General features: G+C 45.9%; 1 protein-coding gene across 3 annotated transcripts in view; it reads left to right on the top strand.

Annotated features, from left to right (window-relative positions):
* LOC121713706 (serine/arginine repetitive matrix protein 1-like) overlaps positions 1–21,925 on the top strand; it is a 32,083-nt gene that overhangs the window by 5,933 nt on the left and 4,225 nt on the right. For all 3 annotated transcript variants that reach the window (XM_042098552.1, XM_042098551.1, XM_042098553.1), the window contains exons 3-10: positions 7,974–8,036; positions 8,192–8,309; positions 9,230–9,320; positions 16,722–16,800; positions 18,409–19,740; positions 20,964–21,079; positions 21,295–21,372; positions 21,567–21,695. In XM_042098552.1, coding sequence (XP_041954486.1) covers positions 7,974–8,036; positions 8,192–8,309; positions 9,230–9,320; positions 16,722–16,800; positions 18,409–19,740; positions 20,964–21,079; positions 21,295–21,372; positions 21,567–21,695 — 2,006 coding nt within the window. The remainder of the gene's footprint in view (positions 1–7,973; positions 8,037–8,191; positions 8,310–9,229; positions 9,321–16,721; positions 16,801–18,408; positions 19,741–20,963; positions 21,080–21,294; positions 21,373–21,566; positions 21,696–21,925) is intronic.

The raw sequence follows: 21,925 nt of genomic DNA on the forward strand, positions 1-21,925 counted from the left end.
TTAGACTAGGTACACAATAGCAGAGGTCAAATTCAGGAAAGTATTGCAACATTCCTGCTAATTCGATTTGAACGTGATCATTGCTTCTGTGTGACAATTTCCAGCAAACGCACATTAAATCATGTGCCTCCAGCGTATTACTGTTAGATTCATTTCATGGCATCTGGATTTAAAAGGTTTTACCCATGGGAGCGGCAGGCAACTGTAATACGAGACAAAGGTGTGTGTGTGGACTAATGTGTAAAATTACTCAAAGGTGGATGTACGGTAAACAGCAAGGGAAAATTACTTAAAGCTGGATGTAAACAGCAAGGAGAAATTGTTGGATGTCAATTGTAAATAGCGCATTCCCAAGTAATTAGTAGTGTTTTTCTACGAACAATGTGGTCATCACTTGTCATGACATTCAGTTTAGGGTTATTGTACTTGAATTATCTTGAATTCATGCATGTAAGGCTTCTTGAATTATTAGGAGAATATACAAGAATTCATATTATCTCATGCATGAATATCATCATTAACTAAGCATTAGCTTCCCATGAGTAATCATGTTTGTGGCCCCTCAGCTAAAGTGGTGAATAGGTCCTTCTTTAACACTGATGAATAACATGTTATTGATGTTGGAAAAATTGTGAAATGACATGAATTAAAGGTTAATTCAACCGATATGAGCTTAACACTTTTACACCGATAAGTCTGATATGTCGACCTCTAGTTAGTCTAGTTCATCATGTTTGTGACCCCTCAACTAAAGTGGTGAATACTGAATAATGACATTTAGCGTTTAGAAAACTTGCACAAGTTGTGTTTAAATCAGAATTTGAAGAGCGATGACCAAATTTTTGGCAGAAAAAGAAATCCTCATCATCATGCTTGTACCCACCATAATTAATACTTTAGTTGATGTTGTTCATGCATGAGGTCACGAATGAGAGATTATGCACTCATGTCAATTCCTGATAATTCAAGAGATAATAAGGAATGAAGTAATGCCTTATGAATTCATGATAATTCATGTACCCTTACCGTACATGTTACTGGATATTGGGTAAGGGTGTGTCAGAGCTTACATGGACAGTGAACAATGTGTACTTCCGTGTAATTGATTGATTCATGTCCACAAATAGTCCTTTATTTCACTGGAATATTGACAGACACCCAGCCTCTGAATCAACAGTGAATCAGTTGGTTGGTTTTCACGAGGTCAGTCACAGGGAAGAAGCTTCCTCTGAACCTGCTGGTACGGCTGCGGAGAGACCAGTAACGCCTTCCGGAGGGGAGTGGGGTGAAGTCTGTGGTTGGGGTGAGAACAGTCTACGATGATGCTGTGATGCTGTCAAGCATCGCTTGCCCTGCATGGCGTCGATGGAGGGGAGTGAGGAACCGGTGATATATTGGGCAGTTTTCCTCTGCAGTGCTTTCCGGTCAGAGGCAGAGCAGTTGCCATACCATACTGTGAGACAGTTTGTGAGGATGCTCTCAATGATGTAGCTGTAAAAGTTCACCAGGATCTGAGGAGACAATTGGACCTTCTTTAGTCTCCTCGGGAAGAAGAGACGCTAGCGAGCTTTCTCGATCAGAGTAGAGGTGTTGATGGTCCAAGAGAGGTCCACAGAGATATGGACACCCAGAAACTTGAAGCTGGTGACACGCCCCACCTCAGTCCAGTTGACAAGGATGTAGTCCAAAATGAGCTCTTTGGTCTTCTTGATGTTGAGAGTCAGGTTGTTGTCAGTACACCACATTTGTTAGGTGCTGGACCTCCTCCCTGTAGGCCGTCTCATCATTGTTGCCGATGAGACCAATCACTGTTGTGTTGTCTGCAAACTTGAAAATGGTGTTAGAGCCATGTACAGATGTACAGTCGTAGGTGAAGAGAGAGTAAAGGAGCGGGCTCAGCATGCAGCCCTGTAGTACGCCGGTGTTCAGGGAGAGGAGGTGTGTTTATCTAACCTAACAGACTGCAGTCTGTTGATTAGGAAATCCAGCATCCAGTTACAGAGGGAGGTATTGATACCCAGTTTGGTGATCAGTTCGGATGGGAGGATGGGAATGCTGAACTGCGGTCAAGCGGGGGAGAGTGTAATGGGCTGATGCTCTGCAGAGACCACAGCCTTGATGGCCACCTCCTTGTTGTCCCTGTCAAAGTGACCATAGAAGTGGTTCAGTTAGGCAAGGAGGCATCGGTGGTGGTGGGGGGGGGGGGGGTGTTTAGTTAGTAGGTTTGTAGTCAGAATTTTTCTTGAAGTGATTCTCAATCCTTAGCTTGTGGTTGTGCTTGGCCTTTTTGATGCCCCTCTTCAGGTTGGCCATGGATGAGCTATAGGCCTGAGCATCACCTGATCAGAAGGTGATGCATATACAATGCAGCCGGAAACTTTTCAGACCCTTTCAAGGTTTCCACATTTCATTTTGTTTCAGACTCATCTTAAAATGGATTCAATTTTTTTTTCCCTCATCAATCTACACACAATACACCAACACCCCACAAAAAAGCAGGTGTTTGGAGTGTTTTGAAAATGTATAAAAAATAAAAGATTGAAATTTTTAATTTACATAAGTATTCAGACCCTTTGTTATGACGCTTGCAATTGAGCTCTGGTGCATCGTACTTCTATCAATGGTCCTTGAGATGCTTCTACAACTTGATTGGAGTCCACCTGTGCCTAAATGAATTCGTTGGACATTATTATGATGGGCACACATCTTTTTATATAAGTTTACACAGTTGATGGTGTATGTGAGAGTGAAAACCAAGCCACGAAGTCGAGAGAATTGTCCTTAGACCTGCGAGACAGGGTTGTGTGAAGACACAGATCTGGGGTAGGATACAAGAACATTTCTACAGCATTGAAAGTGGCCAAGAGCACAGTAGCCTCCATCATTCTCAAAATGGAAAAGTTTGGAACAACCAACCAGTCTTCCTTGATCTGGCCGCTCAGCCAAACTGAGTAATCCTGGACGAAGGGCCTTGGTCAGACATGTAACCAAGGACCCAATGGTCACTATTAATGACATCCAGAGTTCCTTTCAGAGGATGAGAGAAGTGTAAAGAAGAACAACCATCAGTGCAGCTCAGTGCCTGGTTTCTTCCACACACACCGTTGGGAATTGTGGCCAAATACAGTAGTTCAGTCTTTGTTTCATCAGACCAGATGATTTTACTTCTCATGTTCTGAGAGTCATTCAGGTGCTTTTTGGGAAACTCCCGGAAAAAAATTGGCTTCCATTTGGCCCCTCTATCAAAAAGGCCTGATTGATGGAGTGCTGCACTGATGTTTGTCCTTCTTTATGCTTCCCTCACCAGATTAAACGGGGCTATTGTCTTGATTTGATGCTGATGAGCGAGTATTTGATTGATATTGCCAATAGTGTTGTTTCCATGAGCCTTCTTCCCATGGAGCCCAATCAGATGTTGGTAGGAAGGGGCTTTTAGAGTTTGTGTTCAACTGCAGGGTTGTGTGTTGCACTATTAGTACTATATTTACTATTTAGTGATGAGTCAAGGGGACAATGCCACGTCAGCCACATGCGCACACATGCACGCACACACACACACACACACACACACACACACACACACACACACACACACACACACACACAGAGATGATTTTTCCATGCCTTTCCTTATGGAAAAGTAAGCCAAGACACTTTTTTTCCCTTCTTGGCATACGTACAGATTTTCGATTGGAAAGAAAAATTGGCTACTGAGCAGGAACATAAAATAATTATGTAGAAAATTCCGTAAAGCATTCCTATTCCCCTGTAGGGTCTCCCTCGCACTTTCACAGAGCTCAAAAAAAGTCCTTCCATTTCTCTGTTCCCATCTCTCTCACCCACCACACATCTGGAAGCAATTTGGTGTGTGTGTGTGTGTGTGTGTGTGTGTGTGTTTTGAAAAGGAGAGAAAGAAGAAATAGTGTCGGTCGGGAATTAATTTAAAGAAAGTTTTATGTTTTTGTGTTGTAGAGTTGTGGCTTGTGTATGTGAGAGTGTATACACATACTGAGTATCTGCATATATGAGGTTAAAAGAGGGAATCTGTGTGGTGTGTGTGAAAATGTGTGAGACTGTGAGTGAGAGATTTTACTGGATTAATGAGTGTTCAGACTGCACAGAGGGGGGGGGGTTGTGTAACCCTATACGGGTTCTTGCGTGGAGCAGCAGGTGTGTTCTTTATCCCCCTCTCCCCTCCAGCCCCACCATGCCATGTCAGAATATGTACTGCTCTTGGGGTTGGGGTGTGTGTGTGTGTGTTTGTCGGGGTGGGGGGGTGGCGGGGGGGGTCACAGTCACTAAGTTGGCAGCTGGCAGTGATAGAATTTTCAGGGGGTCAAAAGATCATCTCCCTGCAGACAGACTTGCTGAGGAAGTGGGCCTCACACACAGACTATCACACACACACACACACACACACACAGACTCCAAAGACAGACATGACCTCAGCCCGACTGCAGAGTCTCCTGCTTCTGCACGCTGCCTTGAGCACTCTGTGTCTTTCCTCTGCTCACAGTTGGGGCGGTGGTAGTGTAGTGGTTAAGGAGCTGGGCTAGCGTGCAGTAGCCTGAAAGTTGTCAGTTCAATTCCCGGCTTCCACCGTTGTGCCCTTGAGCAAGGCACTTAACCCCAAGTTGCTCCGGGGACAATGTGATCCCTTGTAATATAGCTGACATATGTAAGTCACTTTGGTCAAGAAGTGTCTGCTAAATGTAATGTAATGTAATGTAATGTAATGTAATGTAATGCTCACCGTGGCGCTAGCGCAAAACAAACTCCAAACAGGACCGCTGCACCACCGCTGCCGTAAAAGCCCCCCGTCTGGGGCCCCTGACTGACCAACCGACTGCGCTGCAGAATATAGCCTGTGGCCAGCAGCCCTGCAGCGCAGCATCTGGGAGGAGCCCAGCGTGGAGCCGTGCCCAGACCCTGTTTTACTGGCCCTTAACTGGGGACATGGTTGACCACAGGGCCCCTGGGTGCCCAGTCTGGGGCTTGGGCAGTCGGCAGCTGTAGATTGGATTAGAGGGCCTGTTGGCGGGCAGGCTGGCGAGCACGCGCTCCTCTGAGACGCCTCGAGTACCACAGACGAGCTGTAAACTCCCCCGACGTCGGGTGGAGCAGCGCAAGCTCAGAGGAAAAAATATAGAGCAGTGTGCCTGTTTTAAGAGCTTCTCTTCTGCAAGGGCTGAGGGTGGTGCAAGAGGAGCTGGATGCTAGTTTTTATTTAGATTGTTTTGAAGTTGAAATGTTGCACATAAATAGCGTTGTTTGAGTAAAAAGGGGCATTTGTTTTTTAGAAATCAAAGCTTCATTTTTCATGGTACTGTATACAAAGAGGCTTCACTGATAACAACATGTAAAGTAGACAACACATGCTTTACAAACAACAGGTCAGTCAAAAGTGACCTCAGAGAATGTACATCTTGTTTGCTTTTTACTGGACAGAACATTGTAAATATATGCACAACCTCTATTGAAATCATCAGGCATTCCATTAGCACATTCACATTCAGGAACTGTTGCATGACCTCAGAGAATATCCTGTTGCATGTAATTCTGTCCAGCAGTTTTGAACCAATATGCTTGTTTTTGCCAAACGGTGCAACCTCTGTTGAAGTCATCAAAGTACATTAGCACATCCTCTCTCAGAGAGTGTTGCTTGGAACCCAGTTGTTTGGGCATGTCCTCATGCCCTGTGAAACCACTGTCTGTTGGTATGGGAACAGCGATGGGTTGTTGTGTAGTGTCCCAGCGTGGCCCTCTGGCCTGGTGTTGCGGTGTGACCCAGCCTAGTGCTCTCACAGCTCCTCTCACCCCATCATTACTTTGTTCCTTGGAAGTCTGGCAGAAGTAGCAGCAGTCTGCGTAGTTTCGTACAGTTTCGACGGAAAGAGACATACTCACATAACATTCCTTCCACCCTACACTTAAGTTCTCGAGAGGCCATGGTGATGTCCGACGGGGGGGGGGGGGCTGAGGGATTTCTGGTAAGTGCTTATATTTCTCAGGGAGGCCGGGATGCCAGATGCATACGATCATGAGGACTGGCAGGCCTTAGGCAGCAGTGTTTTCAACAGTATTCAAAAATCCGCTTTACACACACCAGGTCACCAGAGGACATCCTCCCGTTTGTGTCTGCTGGCTTGATGAACGTTACTAACGTGATGGAGAGCAACTGCTTGTGAAGGGAAGCTTCTGCTTGAGCTACTGTAGGATGTAGGGGCTCACAGACAGGTGCTCACAAACAGTTGAAATTGCCATGTAGAGGTTTACACTTGTGTCTAAACATTATACATTTGATCGGTCCACAATAGTACCAGCCACACACAAGCCAAAAGTTTGCTGGCATTTAAAGTTACACCAAAGCACTTTTCCTCTGTCGCACGCAATTTGTTTATCCAGCACCGGCTTTGGAAATAACGATGTCCACAGACAAGTAGGGTTGCAAAATTCCGGGAATTTTCAAAGTTGGAAACTTTCCATGGGAATTAACGGGAATATATGGGAATTAACAGGAATAAACGGGAATTAATGGGAATAAACTGGGAATTTTTAATATGGAAAGTTAGTCTATAACGGGGAACTTAAATGTAGTGGACAAAACCCCATCTAGAGCATAATAATAGTTAAAACAACCTGATTTAATGCAATTTCAGTTGAATTTGTACCCTGCACATCAGTCAGTCACATGCAGACAGCAATTAGCATAGGTTTCCTTTATGTCTAGCCTATGGTGCGTTCATGTGCATGGGAAAAAAAGGTTCCAACAAATCGGATTTTGTTGTTGAGTGGTGTGGTGTATCTTGGGCAGTTCAGTGTTGCTAGTTTAGCATGCTAGTAAACAATAGGCAGAGAATGGGATTACCGCTAGCATGCTAGTTAACTTTGTATGCTAAGCTAAGCGAAAAATACAAACATTCAAATCAAATTGCTTATTACGAAACAAAATGTTTGTTTATAAATGAAACAGTTTGTATGAATTACCCAAAATGTACAGTTAATTACCATAAATTCCAATTAATTCCCATAATTACCTTTAATTCCATTAAAGTTTCCAATTTGGAATATTTCCAAAATTCCCCAGCTTAACTTCCCATGGTAAGTTTCCGGAAGGTTTCCGGAAATTTTCCGCCCCTTTGCAACCCTACAGACAAGGTAGAGTATGTTGCATGATTTTATAAAAGTATGATGTATTGCAACATCAGAAGCAAGTCAAATTTGTAGTTTCTTATGTCTCATTCCATCGAACTATAGTACAGATCCGCTACCCGATCTTGCAAACTTGTATATACACCTCTATAGCCGCTAGAGGGTCGGGAAGCGACTGCAGAAGTGTTGTTCACCCTGTTACGAGTTGATGAACCACTGAAACGATTTTGGAAACATTATTTAAAGGTACAAAAAACGGTTTATAAACATTCTGTCAAAAAGCAGTGCATCCTCCACAAGCTCCAGTGTGTTTTTCTATATCCTGTGGCAACAATTCTGACTGGAACAGTATTGTCAACCACCAGTGCTATTTCGCAAGCTCAGCATTAAAGGAGGGGGGGGGTTGTCTGACAAACAATATCACCTCCCCCAATCACTCTTCCTCACATTACGCACCCTTAAGTTTTCTCAAAGCTGTGGTTTGCCGGTGGTTTTGATGGATTTGACTTTCACTCCCCCTCTGCTACGCCGGCGATGCTGTCTGAACCAATGTCTGTGTGAGTGAGGCCACTGTAATTCATTGCCCCCCCCACTGAGAGAAGGCCAGTCATCTCTCAACCCCCTGCTGAGGCAAGATGAATGGGAGAGAGGGAGTGATGATGAGATCAGCAATTTCCGTCGCCATGCTCACCGTTCTTTGATCTGCGGCCTGATGCATGTTGAGGTTTCTGCGACTGGCTCGGAAATACTGCTGCTGTTTAATTTCCATTCTCTCTCTCTCTCTCTCTCTCTCTCTCTCCCCCCCCCCCCTCTCCCTCCAGTGTGCCAGTCTTTCGCTGTTCTGGAAGATGGGGCATTGGCACACAACTTACAAGAGCAGGAAAGTAAGTCCTTACTTTAAGCTGTGCTGGAAATGAGTGGCATATTTATGTCCTTTATGACTTTCTTTGAGCTTTAGCTAAGCTAAGGCTCAACATATGTATAACATACGTACGTGTGTGTGTGTGTGTGTGTGTGTGTGTGTGTGTGTTTATTGCAGTTGAGCAGTACTACAGTGCCAACGTGCAGAAGAACCAGCTGGTGCAGAGGGATATCCGGATCGCCCGCCGGCTGCAGGATGAGGAGCGGCACCAGCTGCACCACCTCTCTCGCCAGCGGTGAGGGGAGAGAAAGCGCACACACACACACACACACACACACACACGTGGGCCCTGGTCACACACCGGGCCAAGTCCTCAAAATGATAATGGCACAGATCTAATCAAAATGCTTAGATGCAGATTTTTACATCAGTCTGTGTAATTCTCTGCTGTCTCCACTCGCCAGGGTATAATGAGACACATAAACCAAAGGAAACCAAAGCAAACACCTCAGTGATTTAGAGCTATACACAGTGTTTTCCCTCTTCATTTCCTTGACACTCCATCAGTCAGACAGCCCAAATAAGAGTCCGATGAAGAACTGCATATGTAGATGTTTTTCTTTTTCTGTCATTTTGAGTGGTGAGGACTTTTAATCTCAGCCCACACATTTGCCCTTAATCAACGTCTGGCTGTGAACATCAAAGTAAATTCACCCACTCAAGAATGTCCCTGTGTAACCATGCATATGTCAACTAAGCACAATCTCCCTGTTCTGATGGGTCTAAGTGATAGCAATTTATAACCAAACACTGGAATGAGTCATTATGAATAGTATTTGCAGTGATGTTTTCCCTTTGTAGCTCTTAAGGCCTATTCACACCAAGAACGATAACCATAACTATTACGATAAAAGCGGTCACACTGAACAACGATAAACAAAGTCTCTCCTTGTGTTAATGAATGTGGCGGTTAAAATTTGATGGGGTCTCATTGCTATTAGCTTTTTATCGTTCTGAAAATCGCTCTGAAAGTGATCCCCAGCTATATTGTTCTTCATGTCGTTATCATTATAGTTTGTGTGAACGTCGTCATTCATATACAAGAACGATATTTGTAGTTATCGTTATCATTCTTGGTGTGAATGGGCCTTTATTCTGTGTTTTCTGCCTCTGACAGAAGTGTGAAAAATTCTGTGTGTGTGTGTGTGCTGACAGAGAGGAGCAGGACTCTGAGTATGCACGCATCGTCCAGGAGGAGCTGCAGAGGTGTGCAGAGGAGGCCCGCCGCAGGGAGGAGGAGGACCAGGTACACACACACACACACACACACACACACACACACACACACACACACACACACACACACACACACACACACACAGCCAGCCTCCTGATCCCACTGTGGTTTTAAAGGGGCTTATTGAACCGCACCGCTTCACCCTGTCATTCCTTTGACGCTCTGCTACATGGAACATTATGGGATTACTTACAAAGAACCAGTGCAGTCTGTTTTACTCCCACAGCTGGAACACCCGCCCACACTCACACACACACACACACACACACACACACACACACACACACACACAAGCATCAAAGAAGGTCACATAGGCAAAAAGAAACCATTGCTTTAAAATGCACGTCAGACCATTACAATCTTACTTTATTGATCCCCAGGGGAAATTATCTATCTATCTATCTATCTATGTGCTTCACACCATAAACAACCCCTTTGGTTCCAGTCAGAGTGCTTGGTCATTGTTTTGGCTGCTGGACTCCCTGCTCTTAAAGGAGAATTCCAGTGTGATATTGACCTAAAGTGTATTGAAACATGATCGGCTAACTAGCGCCAGATTTTGGAGTGCAGGGGACAAGCCGAGATGGGCTATGAGACCTACGTTCACACTCGGTATTATGTTTCAACACACTTTAGGTAAATATCACACCAGAATTCTCCTTTAAAGCGCAACTCAGACCAGGATGTTGATGGTTCAGTGCACATGGTTTTGAGACAGGGTGATTTAGGGCCTAGGCAAGGTAAGCACGCTCCTCAGATCTAATCCAGCTGGCCTGCTTAGTAAGATCAGTCTATGCCCTGGGAGTGGGGACACATCATTCTGTTTTTTACCTTAATTATTGGGTATGTGGATGATGCACAGTGAGCAATTGCTTAGTGGACTGCTGTTGACTTCATAGTCATTGTTTGTCACTCGTTGCGTGCTTATTGTGTTGTGAGTAAGGACTTGCCTAACCTATTCTCAGGCCCCCCTACTCAAAGTCTTCACACTGTGTCAACACAAAGGCTACTTCTACCAACCACCTTGACTAGGGTAAACCTAGCACACCAGAGAAGTTGTGACCTTTGCCATCTATTTAATACAACACACTGGTAGCAGATTTCCTGTGTGTAAACACCGCTGTCAGCCTGCAGTGGCTCTCAGTGTAGTGGGATTGGCAGAGCAAACTTCCCTTGTATGCTTAAGACAACAGCGTTGACCCTTACAACCACAAGAGAGGCGTGTGTGTGTGTGTGTGTGTGTGTGTGTGTGTGTGTTTGCCCTGCAGCTGTCTGTGCACTGTGCTGCATCTGCCTCCCATCAGCACAGAAGGCTGTGTGTGGCGTTTCAGATGTGGGCATTTTACAGCAGAATCCGTCTCAATGTCTGGGATGGTGTCCTGTTTAACATGCAGGAGATGGCAGGGCTGGCATTTGCAAGTGAAACTTTTCACTTGTCAGCTGTGTGTTTGTCTGCTTTTGTACGTCTTCTCTGCTTGTGTAAATGTCGCGGCTTTGGCGGACGGCCTGGGGAGTCTTCCTGAAGGATGGTTTGAAATCAGGGCTTGCTCATCCATAGAGGAGCGTTTGTGGAGGTCATTTTTTGGGAGAGGAGTGTTTCTGAGATGGGCACGGTGTTGGCACTCACATCAGAACTAGTAGTTATAGGGCTGGGCAGTACACAACCACTCCTCATCAATCAGATGATGTGGACTCCAGCATGTTTGGACAAATATAGACCGTATCCCTTGAATTTACACAAAAGTGACTCAGACATAGTGTAGTCTTTAGCAGTGAGTTTTTATTCCCTAGTGAAAAACACCGGATTACCTGATAATCTCTCAGAGAAATGTTTGGGGTTGTTTGTAACGCAAACATGGCAGTTATCTACACATATTCTGCCTCTTCCGCTGCCAAAAGCTGTGAATATATTGTGCCAATCATGTGTCGAGATTGGTGTCATGATGCCTTCTGCACGCGCACCTCTGCCCAAAATTGATGCCCGATAAGTGCCCAAAATGCATTGCAATATGACCGCCGAGTCGAGAGACTTGGCTAAAATGACACTGGTGTTACTGATGTGATGTGGTTTGTTAACTGCTTCAGAAGTGAGGCTAATGCTGGAGCTAGTGTACAGATGCTCACAAAGGATCAGTGGTGTAGTCTATATAATACGCCCACCTCAAAGCATCACTATCTCAGTATACCCACTTAAAATAGGCAAGGGTGCGTATTAACATTTGGGGTTGATCACAGTATACCCACTACAGCTAGCTGCTACACAGTATACCCAGTACAGCTAACTAGACTACACCACTGAAGGATGTTGGGCTCATCTATTCCGATCAGTCAAAACAGTACCTGCAGACCACCACCACACAAACCACAGCTCTGGGTACTGTTAGAAATGCTGGGTGGAAAAAATGTCTGCTAGTCACAGAGGAGAACATGCTTTCGTATGTGTTCTCTTTAAAAAGAAAAAAAGCTGTCATGTAAAAAAGTATGTTTTATGTGAGTGTGTTGTGCTTGTGTAGACAGGCTCCTTGTTGGCAGTAGAGAACAGGAGCTCTGGGTTGGCCTGCCTCAGGGCAGTGAGGTTAAGGTGCTGGGCTAGCATGCAGTAGCCTGAAAAGAATGTGGGTTCAATTCCCGGCTTCCTTGAGTAAGGCACTTAACCCTAAGTTGTTCCGGGAAGAGTGGCCCTTGTAATATAATTGACGTGTAAGCCACTTTGGTGAAAAAGCTTCTGTTGAATGAATAAAAGGGGGGTGGGGTCATCTATTCAAATCAGTCACAACTGTACCAGACACACAAACCACAGGTACTGTTAGAAACACTAGGTGGAAAAATGCCTGCTAGTCACAGAAGAGAACATGCTTTCATACATGTGTTCTCTTTTTAGAAAAAAAAAGCTTCTGTAAGCTGTAATGTCATGTAAAAAAAAGTCTATGATTTATGTGAGTGTGTTGTGCTTGTGTAGACAGGCTCCTTGTTGGCGGTAGAGAACAGGAGCTGTGGGTCATAGTCATAGAGCACTTTCTCATTTAATCTTTCTGCCTTAATGACCCGACTATTGATGTGTGGCTTTGGCAGACTCCACCGTATAATTAACCACACCCTTACCATGTGAAGAAAAGCCGTAAATGGGCCTTCAGTGGCCGCAGCCTTCCACATCAATTCCTCTTCCCACCTGATGATGACGGATAATTGTTTTTCTTTTCTGCCCACACTGAGGGCAACGGAGCATCCTCGTAACACCACAGTATTCAGCCTCACCAAGCCAGTGTGATCAGTGGCTGTTTACTGTTTTGAGGTATAAATATTTATGCACCCCTCCGCAGGCTTTTAATTAAGTCCCCAGAAGCCACCTGGGCTGTGTCATCTAACTCTAATCACCCCTGCCATGCTTCAGAGCCCAGTTGCCATTTCAAGATGATAATTGTGTGCTGAGGTGGTAGGCTAGCAGGATGTTGTCATTTCAGCTAGAAAAACACAGAGCGAGAGACCGACCAACGCACAGATAGACACTGATTAACAGACACAAAAACAGAGAGTTTGAGAGACGGAGAAAGAAAGAAGGACTGTTATTGTTTTTCTGCAGTAAGGCACCCACAGTTTGCCGCTTCTTGCACAGGTGGCCGAGGTCAAAAAAACCCCTGCGATACTGGCATTGCTCAATTTTTCCACTACGTTGGGGGCAAAGCCCTGAGCTTGTGCCTGTTTTTAGTGGGAGGTTTCAGCTGGTGGGCGCTGACTTTGTGGCATATCGCCAGTCCGGCTTTGTGTCCTAATGTGAAGGCATTGAACGGTGCCGACTAGAGGATCGAGGGGGCAGGGATGCCAAGTGCCCGAAAAAATGGGACCAGCTGGCAGAAGAGGTGTGAGGGAATACAAGATCAACTCCATCTCTGAACATCTTTGCTCTCTCTCCATCTGCTACTGCATACCAGGGATGAAAATGAGCACCATCCAGGTAGATTTCAGACACAGAGTAATAATTTAATATTGAGTGACTGGTGAATTGGACGAAAAACCTACCATTGGCTAGTGGATGTGCTCATTTTCAAAATTTCATTTCCACCCCTGCTGCACACCCCGCTCATGCGCTGTATCTTAAAAACTAATTTAGATTAGATTCATCTTTATTGTCATTGTGCAGAGTACAAGTACAAAGACAACGAAATGCAGTTTGCATCTAACCAGAAGTGCAAAAAAAAGCAGAAAAGTGCAATGTGATATTAACCTGAATTAGCATGCTAAATTACTAGCCACAGCCCGACAGGTGTCATAATACCAGTTTTAGCCATGAGAGGCGGTATGCGGGCAACATAACCGCCAGCCAAACTGCAATACACGAATAACTTGCACGGCTTGTGGGTGTACTTGAACCAGAGAATGTCTACTAACCAAACAGTATACTGTTAGGCTGTGGCTAGTAATTTAGCATGCTAATTCAGGTTGATATCTCTGCAGCACTATACCTTGTCATTTTTTTAATGACATCATCGCCCTTATTTCTTCTCATTTTTTTTATGCGTGTAGCTAATTTTTTGGATATTTTTACCTCAATTCTTACACATGGCACCTTTTTAAGGGCAGAATAAATATGGCTATTATTGTTGGCTCGTAAAGAGTGAGTGTACCGAATTCTCAGACACGTAGCTGGTTTCCCTTGGACTCAGCCTGTGCAGTAAACATCAGTCTGTGCTCCCAGAGTGAACCAACCTTTGTGTGGCTGTGCCAGCCTATCAGCCTGCCAGTGTACCCGCCATGCCCGGCCCGCCCCGTTGCCAGCTCACTGCCAGTCTGCCTCACCTAAGGGGCTGGCACCTACAGACACACTCCCCTCAGGATGGCATCAAAAAGTTGGCACAAGGCGGAGTGACACCCCCCCCCCCCCAGTCACACCTGGGCACATGTGGGAACTTCTAAGGTTCACTAATGAAGCCATGATCACTGCTGCGCTGACAGCTCTCCCTAATTGCCCCGGGTTTGGAGCCCAAGAAAGCCTTTGAACTAGGCGTGCTCCATCTCAGTGTGTGGTAGGGAGCGTGCCGCTCGTCTGAGGGGGTTTCGATTACGCGCTGTAAGGAAGCCACTTCCTCCTGCCTTGTGCTGGCAGGTCACATTTGCATATTCAAACGCTGCACCTCTCCTAATGGCAGTGCTATTAGACCAGTAGACACGGGCAGATTCAGTCATGTTGACTTCTCTACTGCTTGTAGAGCTTAGTTAAGCAAAACCTGCTGGTAAATTTTATTGCTTGTTTTTAATTGAGCGGTGCATTTTGTTTTCATGTAGTGAACCGAAAGTGTTCCGTTATGCAATTATTATCTGAATTTGAGAATATTTTCATCTCTAGAAAGCTGTTTGTAAAACCACATGGATGGGAATATCTAGTATGACTGTTTGTGGTTTTAGCAGGTCTTAAGTGGCGGTTTGGCTTTGTACAAATAGGGCAATGTCACAGTGACATCTTGTGGATAGGAGTGGAACTACACGTCGTATTTGCCGTTCATCTTCCACTTTTTCACACTGAGAATCTCATCTCATGTTGTCACTGAACATTGTTCCAAAACAATCAGTGATACTGTATCACTGCAGTGGCCATAGCTTGCAGTCACACATTTGTTGGTATATGAAGGCCCAGACATGTACACGACTATTCAAATGTTTAGACACATCTACTCATTTATGTCTTTCTCTTTCTGACTCTTTATACACTGTAAAAGAAAACTGAAACAAACTGAACAAAACTATGTTCACTTATGTTAATTGAGAAGTATTCCAGATGACTATCTCATGAAGCTTGTTATAGTGATACTGATATTGTGTAAAGCAGTCATGAAGGTAAATAAAGGCTGTTGTGAAGAATCTAATACACAACACGCATTTAGTTTTTTCAACACAAGAAAACAAGGTATGTTTTATTAATTAAAACCTTCAAAGTGTTCCAAAGCCTCTGATTACCTTTATGACTTCTTTGCATACAGTACTATCAACATCATTGAGAGCTTTATGAGATTGTCATGCCAAACTCTTCTTGATCAACATGAGTGAATGAATAGTAGCCTAGAAGTGCTCAATATGTATGGGAACTGCTTCAGAACTTATAGAAAATTGTTCCAATTGTTGAGGACACTATTATATGAAATGCTGTCATCACCGCAGAAGTTGGCTGCTTTGAAGAGCCTAAAATATGAAACATCCCTACCTTGTGTGTTATTTCATTGTTCTGAGTTTTCAGTCTTGCTCTACAATGTAAGACTACTCAGAAAAAGAGACCCACATACAAGAAGGTGTGTCCAAACGTTTTACTGGTAGTATGACTGGTAGGTCGACCAGTTTCCCAAACATGGATTAGGCCTTTTTGTAGTGGAGATCTTCATTGATGCTTGTCATCACTTGTGTGAGATAAATGTGTAGGATTAGTCTTAATCCATGTCTACCAACGGGCGGTTTCTCAAACATAATATGCTTTTTGTGCAAGTTGGAAGAAGCTGATGAAGCTGAAGTTAACATATCATTATGGTGGAATTGCCCTGTTTGAAGGGTTACAGTACATGTACAGCTTTCTACAGTAAATGGCCTTTAGCAGTGCAGAGGCAGGTGGAAATTTGGTGGAAAACACAGTCATCACTGTAAGACCACCCACAGATATGTATAGCCATGCCACACACACACTCTCTCTCTCTCTCTCTCTCTCTCTCTCTCTCTCTCTCTCTCAGGGTTTTGCGAACCGTGTAGGTCAGACCTAGAGGCTATTTGAGCTGTGTGTCTGAGATGTCGGTGGGTTGATGTGTGAGAGAGAGGAGCGTGGTGGCAGCAGCAGCACCACCGCCACAAGGCCCTTTGATGGTTCGGAAATTCCCCAGTGTGACGTTACGTGTGACACGGCTAGTGCGTGGGTGGGTTTTGGGTTGTGAGCCTAGGCGTTCAAGATTCACATACAGAGAGGGTGGAGATGATGCTCAACAGTGTTAAGAGTGTTAGTTTTGGTCAAGCCCCCACACTCCCCCCCACGTCTTACCCTCTCAACATTACTCGTCTTGTACTCATAGTTTGGGTGGGCTTCGTCTGTGCAAACAGTTTCATCTTGCCCACACACGCACACAGGTGCAAACACTGTAGACAGCAACTCCACTGCATTTCTATCCATGCCCCTCTGTATCTGCACTTATATGTTAGATAAGGCTGCTAAGAGGGCCAAGAAAATGTTACCTGTTAAATGGAACTGTCACTGGAAGAAAATCAAATAAAAGATAAAAGTCTGTGTGTTGGCGTCTGTTTTTTAAAATTATTCTCCCAGACTTGTCTGAAATAATCTCTTAACCAATAATGTGTCTCATGAGCGTGTTCCTTATCTGTGAGGTTCTCAGTCAGACCACATATTTTTCTGTGTATTTAGTTCTTTTTTTTTTTCTCTCACAGGAAATCGCTAAGCGTATACAGGAAGAGGAAGAACTAGGCGCCAGACGGAGGGGCGGCTGTCACTCGAGTGCGAGGAGAGGTATATTTTCACTCCTGTACTTTGAACAGGTCCTTCTATCCCATCACTGCATACTCCACTAGGGGACAACAAAGGAGGCAATTTATGTGTTGACCATTGAAGTGTTGAAGTGTGTATATGCGAGTGTGTGTGTGTGTGTGCGTGTGTGTGTGTGTGTGTGCGCGCGTGTGTGAGCTTTGCTGTGTCAGATTATATCAGCTCTATCGGCGGTGCTCGCATCACATGCTCTTTCCATTAAAAGCGTGACTCAGCTCGTCAGTGCCACGCGCCACGCGCCACGCTCTCCTGCCGTCTGACTCATCAGAACAGCTGATCTCCCTCAGGAGTTCCTCAGTCGGCCATCATCCCAGTGCATTCTGAACCCAAGGGCACTCTATCCTCCGCATTCATCAGGTCATATGAGGCCATTAGTCAAAAATGTGATTATCGGATGACTCAAAGCTGACCCACGTCGAGTGAGCGATCAAGTCGAGCGAGCGAGTTGAGCGATCTAGTCATCATGTAGCATTTGACGTAGCATTTTTTAAGCGTCATCAAATCCGATGACTAAGAGATGCTTAAACTTGACATTTGATATAAACCTTTGCCCTTGAATGACTTGATAAATGCTCATAGGTCACAGTAGATTCTGTCAGTTCTATGTTCTATCTAGTTTCCCCAGAACTCCTTCTCCTTTGTCTGCAGTTTTCTGTTCCTTCAATGTTAACATATCATTGCTCTGTCTTCTGTTCTCTATTGTCTGATTATATTCCGGTAGCATTATTTTAAAATGCCTTGACAGTTTGTGCACAATTAGTCAGCTGTTCAGCTGTCCTGTACAACTAAAACATCTGCCCCTCAAATCGTAGAGCTGTTGTCTGCTCTAAACCGAGGTTTTGTCTTGAATGCTGGCAGAATGAAGGGGGAAAAACATGAGTGGTGTAATCCTTTGTCCTCAGGCGACCAAAAAAAAAACCTCCTGTTGTCTAGACGATTGTCAGCGATGCTTGTGTGTCTGCCTTTGACACCCTCGTGTTCTTCCTCAAGGGGGGTGAACTTTCTGAAAGAAAAATAAAGAAAAAACACAAAATCTTTGTTTTGATGACAAAATGTAAAGCTTCAATAAAAAACTTCTTAATGTGTGTATGATGTTAGATGGGTAATTCCAGCAATATGTTTGGGTGACCTGAGTAGGCCTACTAAACACATTGGTTTTGCATAGTGTCTTGGGTGCTTTCTGTAACCTGCCCCATTAACTCTCCTTTTTACTTTTGCTTTCTTACACACCATGCTAAGTGCTTGCAGAATGTTGTTGTTGTTGTTGTTGTTGTTGTTTGTTGTTTATATTCCAGTTACATTCTCACTCTTCCAATTTCATCCAGATAAATGTAGACTAGTAGCATTAAAGCATGCCTGCCTGAAAACTTTCACTTTGTTGTTTGCTGCCCTGCTAAACCATGATGACTGCACTGCTGTGTCACCTCTCATTTTCTACTGAATGTTTTGACTGAACCTTGTGCTAATCTGTGAAACACCTGCCCTCACCTAACCGTTAACCCCACCTCACCCCCACCCCTTCATCCCCTCCTGCTTTGTGTTGTGTTTGCATGGTTATGGCTTTGACTAAAGATGGCACCGGTGCAGCTGCTCCCTCATATCCGACCCACGCTGATCACGCCTGGGCTTGTGAGCATGACCGGCCCCCACGCCACTGGCACCCACCCAGAGACAGACGCTCTCCCTCCCTCTCGCCTTCCCCATCGCCCTCTCCTCCCTCTGATTCGGAATACCGTCCCGACCGGTATCCCGATGAGCGGTATCCCAATGACCAGTATCCCGATGACCGGTATCCCAATGACCAGTATCCCGATGACCGGTATCCTGACGACAGGCCTCCAAGGCGGGGGAGCCGGCCGACCCCGGTGGTGGGCCCGGCGGAGACCGTGGCACCAGGCGCTCCCTTCTCGGGCAGCTGGGCGGACGCCCTGCGCCTGATCAAGCAGGACATGAGCGAGCAGGGCTACGTCAGCTGCAGCTCCGAGGATGAGCTGCCTGCCTCGCCCCTCCGCAGGCTGGAGAGGGTGGTGCGGAGCCAGGAGCAGGAAGATGCCGCCGAGCGCCGCCAGAGCTGCCGCCGCGTAGGGGACCGGGGGGAGGACCGGCGCAGCAGTTCGGGCTACGGAGACGAGCGAGGGTGGAGGTCCGAGCCCCGAGCTCTCAGGCACTCGGCCAGCGTCCGCTACAGCTCCCCGGGCGATGGGCGACCGGCTCGGCCGCTGGAGCGCGTTGGCAGCTGGGCCTCGAGTCACAGCAGCGACAAGCATGTACACTTCAAAGACGACAGGAGGCGCTCTAACAGCTACCACAGCGATGGCAGACGGGCGTATGAAGGAAGTTATGAAGGCTTTAGGGAAAGGGGTGGTGTGGTGACTTACAACGGAGAATCACGGCTGGCTAACAGCAGAAGCAGGGGCCATCAGACCTATCCAAGTGACGATAACTGGAATCGCCAACAGCAGGTTCCACCCCTGCAAAGGAACGCCTTTGCCAGGCGCAGTTACCACGGTGACGCCAGGCGGAGCCAGAGACACTCTTTCCGGGACGGCCGTAGCAACGGCTACCACTGGAACGGTACCTCCAACTCTCGCTGCATCCCTGAGGAGCGTGGAGAAGAGCCGATGGAGGGGTCTGGCCTGAGGGAGCGGTCAGCCTGGGACAGAAGGAGCTGCCGGAGCTCCAGAGAGCACAGAGGCCACCTCGACTCCCCAAGGCACCAGCTGGCCCCGCGCAGGAAGGAGGGGGACTCCTCGGGAGCTCGGCGCTGCCACAGCGAGCGCAGGCCAGCGGGGCACTGGCATCGGGGGCCGGGCGGTGAGGATGGGTTCAGCTCGGGGGAGGAGGGCGTGTGGGAGAGGAGAGTGGGCAGTCACACCACACCTTCACACAGAACCACCGACACAGGTAACCCTGGCGCCATGGCTCAATCCTCTTGGCCGGCCTACTCTAACCGACCGACCTGACCTGCCTACCTGTCATATCTGCATCTGTAGATCTCTCTGCATCTGTTTGTTGCCTGTCTGCTCTCTTTCATCATCAAAACTTACCATGCCTTTGATCTTAACCCCGCAGTCCATATAAGGGATTGTGTGTGTGTGTCTTTTTTTTTTTTTTCTCTCTGGTGGTTTGTGTATGTGTATATAAACCCAGAACTGCTTTGAAATTGGGTGTTTACATGCAACGTGTATTAAAAAAAGGAAAAAAAAAACATTTTAATCTTGATACATTTTAATTTCTTTTTTTGTACATTTCATTCTTCTTGGGTTCTAATATAGATAATTTCCGTAGTCCATTTTCTCTCTCAATCTCTTGATGTTCCAGTCCATTGACTCAATGTCCCTGATTCTGTTTCATGCTACAGGTCAGCTCAGTTCCTGCTGTTCACACCTCCCTTCTTTACTACTTCATAATTATATCTGCCTGTCTGTTGGTTTTACGTCATGGACTTTATTCTATGGCTAGGGGTGGGGGTGATTCATGCTTATAAAGATCAAGGCCGAGGCTGATGTTCGAAGCACGCACAGTACTGTGAAAATGTTTATGCTTCTTATGTTTGATGCCATTCATTATTCTTTCAGGAGAAGTAGAATTAATGTAAAATAAATGTAACAATATATTGGGAACAAGAACAATTTTAAAGGAACTTTTTAAAAGGTCATGATGCGGCTGGGTTCTTTTTACATATTTAGAAGAAGAGATTGGTAAATACCAACCTCCTTACTGGAGTTTTAGGAAGTCATAAACAGGTTAGCTCAATAAGCAACACAATACATTTGGACTTATTTGGAACAGTACTATAGTTAAAGCTAAATTTCCACACCTGTTCCCCTTTGGTGGTGATGTTTAAGTTTGTTACATAGTGATTCTGATGAATAGTGTTCAATGTGGTTTCTTAAACACCATGTGGCTTTTCCACAGTACTGTATGTGTCTGAGAATATATCCAAAGTTTCCCTTTACGACAGTAAATCAACCAACTTCAGTTTATCACTCACACAATCTGGTTGCTTTTACCACACCCTCTAAGGTCGTGTTTTTTTTCACCCTGGGGCTAAGCAGCAGACCAGCAGCCCCTGTCCTTCTCCGTTCTTCTCTGTAAGGAAAACCTCCTCTCCTCCACATCCGCAGGTGTGCCTGTAAGGCCCAAGGGCCCCCCCCTGGCCATGGGGGACCTGCAGCAGGTGCTTCTGGACGAGGAGCTGGCACGCAGGCTCCAGGAAGAGGAAGAGCGGCTCCTCAGAAGGGTGAGTCTGCTGCCCAGACCTCTGCCCTCTAAGCTTCTTGTCCTATGCTCCCACCTTCCCCTCCCACCCTCCCTCTGGAGATCTCTGCAGAAGTTTGTTCAGAAGGTTCTGGTTGATAGCATTGTGTTGCTTGGCTCTGTGTTTGGCATGGAGTTTAGACACTGACTTGTCCGTCTGACCTGTTCCTCTTTGCGTTTTGTCTTTCATTTCCACAGAGCCCCAGGCAGTCATCCCCGCCAAGAAGGGTGTACGTGGAGGGAGATTTCAGGGTTGCTCAAGAGGCCCAGGATGAGGTGAGACCCCCCCCCCCCCCCCATCCCATCCCATTATATTCTATTGTGTGGCCTTTTTTCTGGAGTATTGGGGGTGGTCTTGATGGGAAGAATTCCATTCATACACCCATCATTCCCATCCACCCACCCTTGGACATCCATTTAGAGTGTGTGTGTGTGTGTGTGTGTGTGTGTGTGTGTGTGTCTTGTTGCAGGAAATTGCACGCTTCATTCAGAAACAGGAAATCAAGGCCAAGCATGGCTGGACGGAGGCGAATGCCCCAGAATTGAGTCCTGACGCTCACGACCCCTGCAGCGACCGGAGAGCTGCCAGGCAGAGACAGGTACCCCCCCCCCCCCCCTCCATCTTCCTCAGAACACCCTGACATTTGTCCCTGACCTGATAACAACAGGTCTGGGGCAGCAATTCATCCCATGTCTGATTTCTCACCTACTCCAGCTGTTACACATTTAATTAGCCGCAAGCCTGAGGGAGTCTGAGTCACCAAGCTGCTTGATATTTGTTATCTCCAGACAGACTTTATAATTTTCTCCAATTATCCAAGAATTTTCT

The sequence above is a fragment of the Alosa sapidissima genome, chromosome 7, assembly GCF_018492685.1.
Source record: "Alosa sapidissima isolate fAloSap1 chromosome 7, fAloSap1.pri, whole genome shotgun sequence".
NCBI lineage: Eukaryota > Metazoa > Chordata > Actinopteri > Clupeiformes > Clupeidae > Alosa > Alosa sapidissima.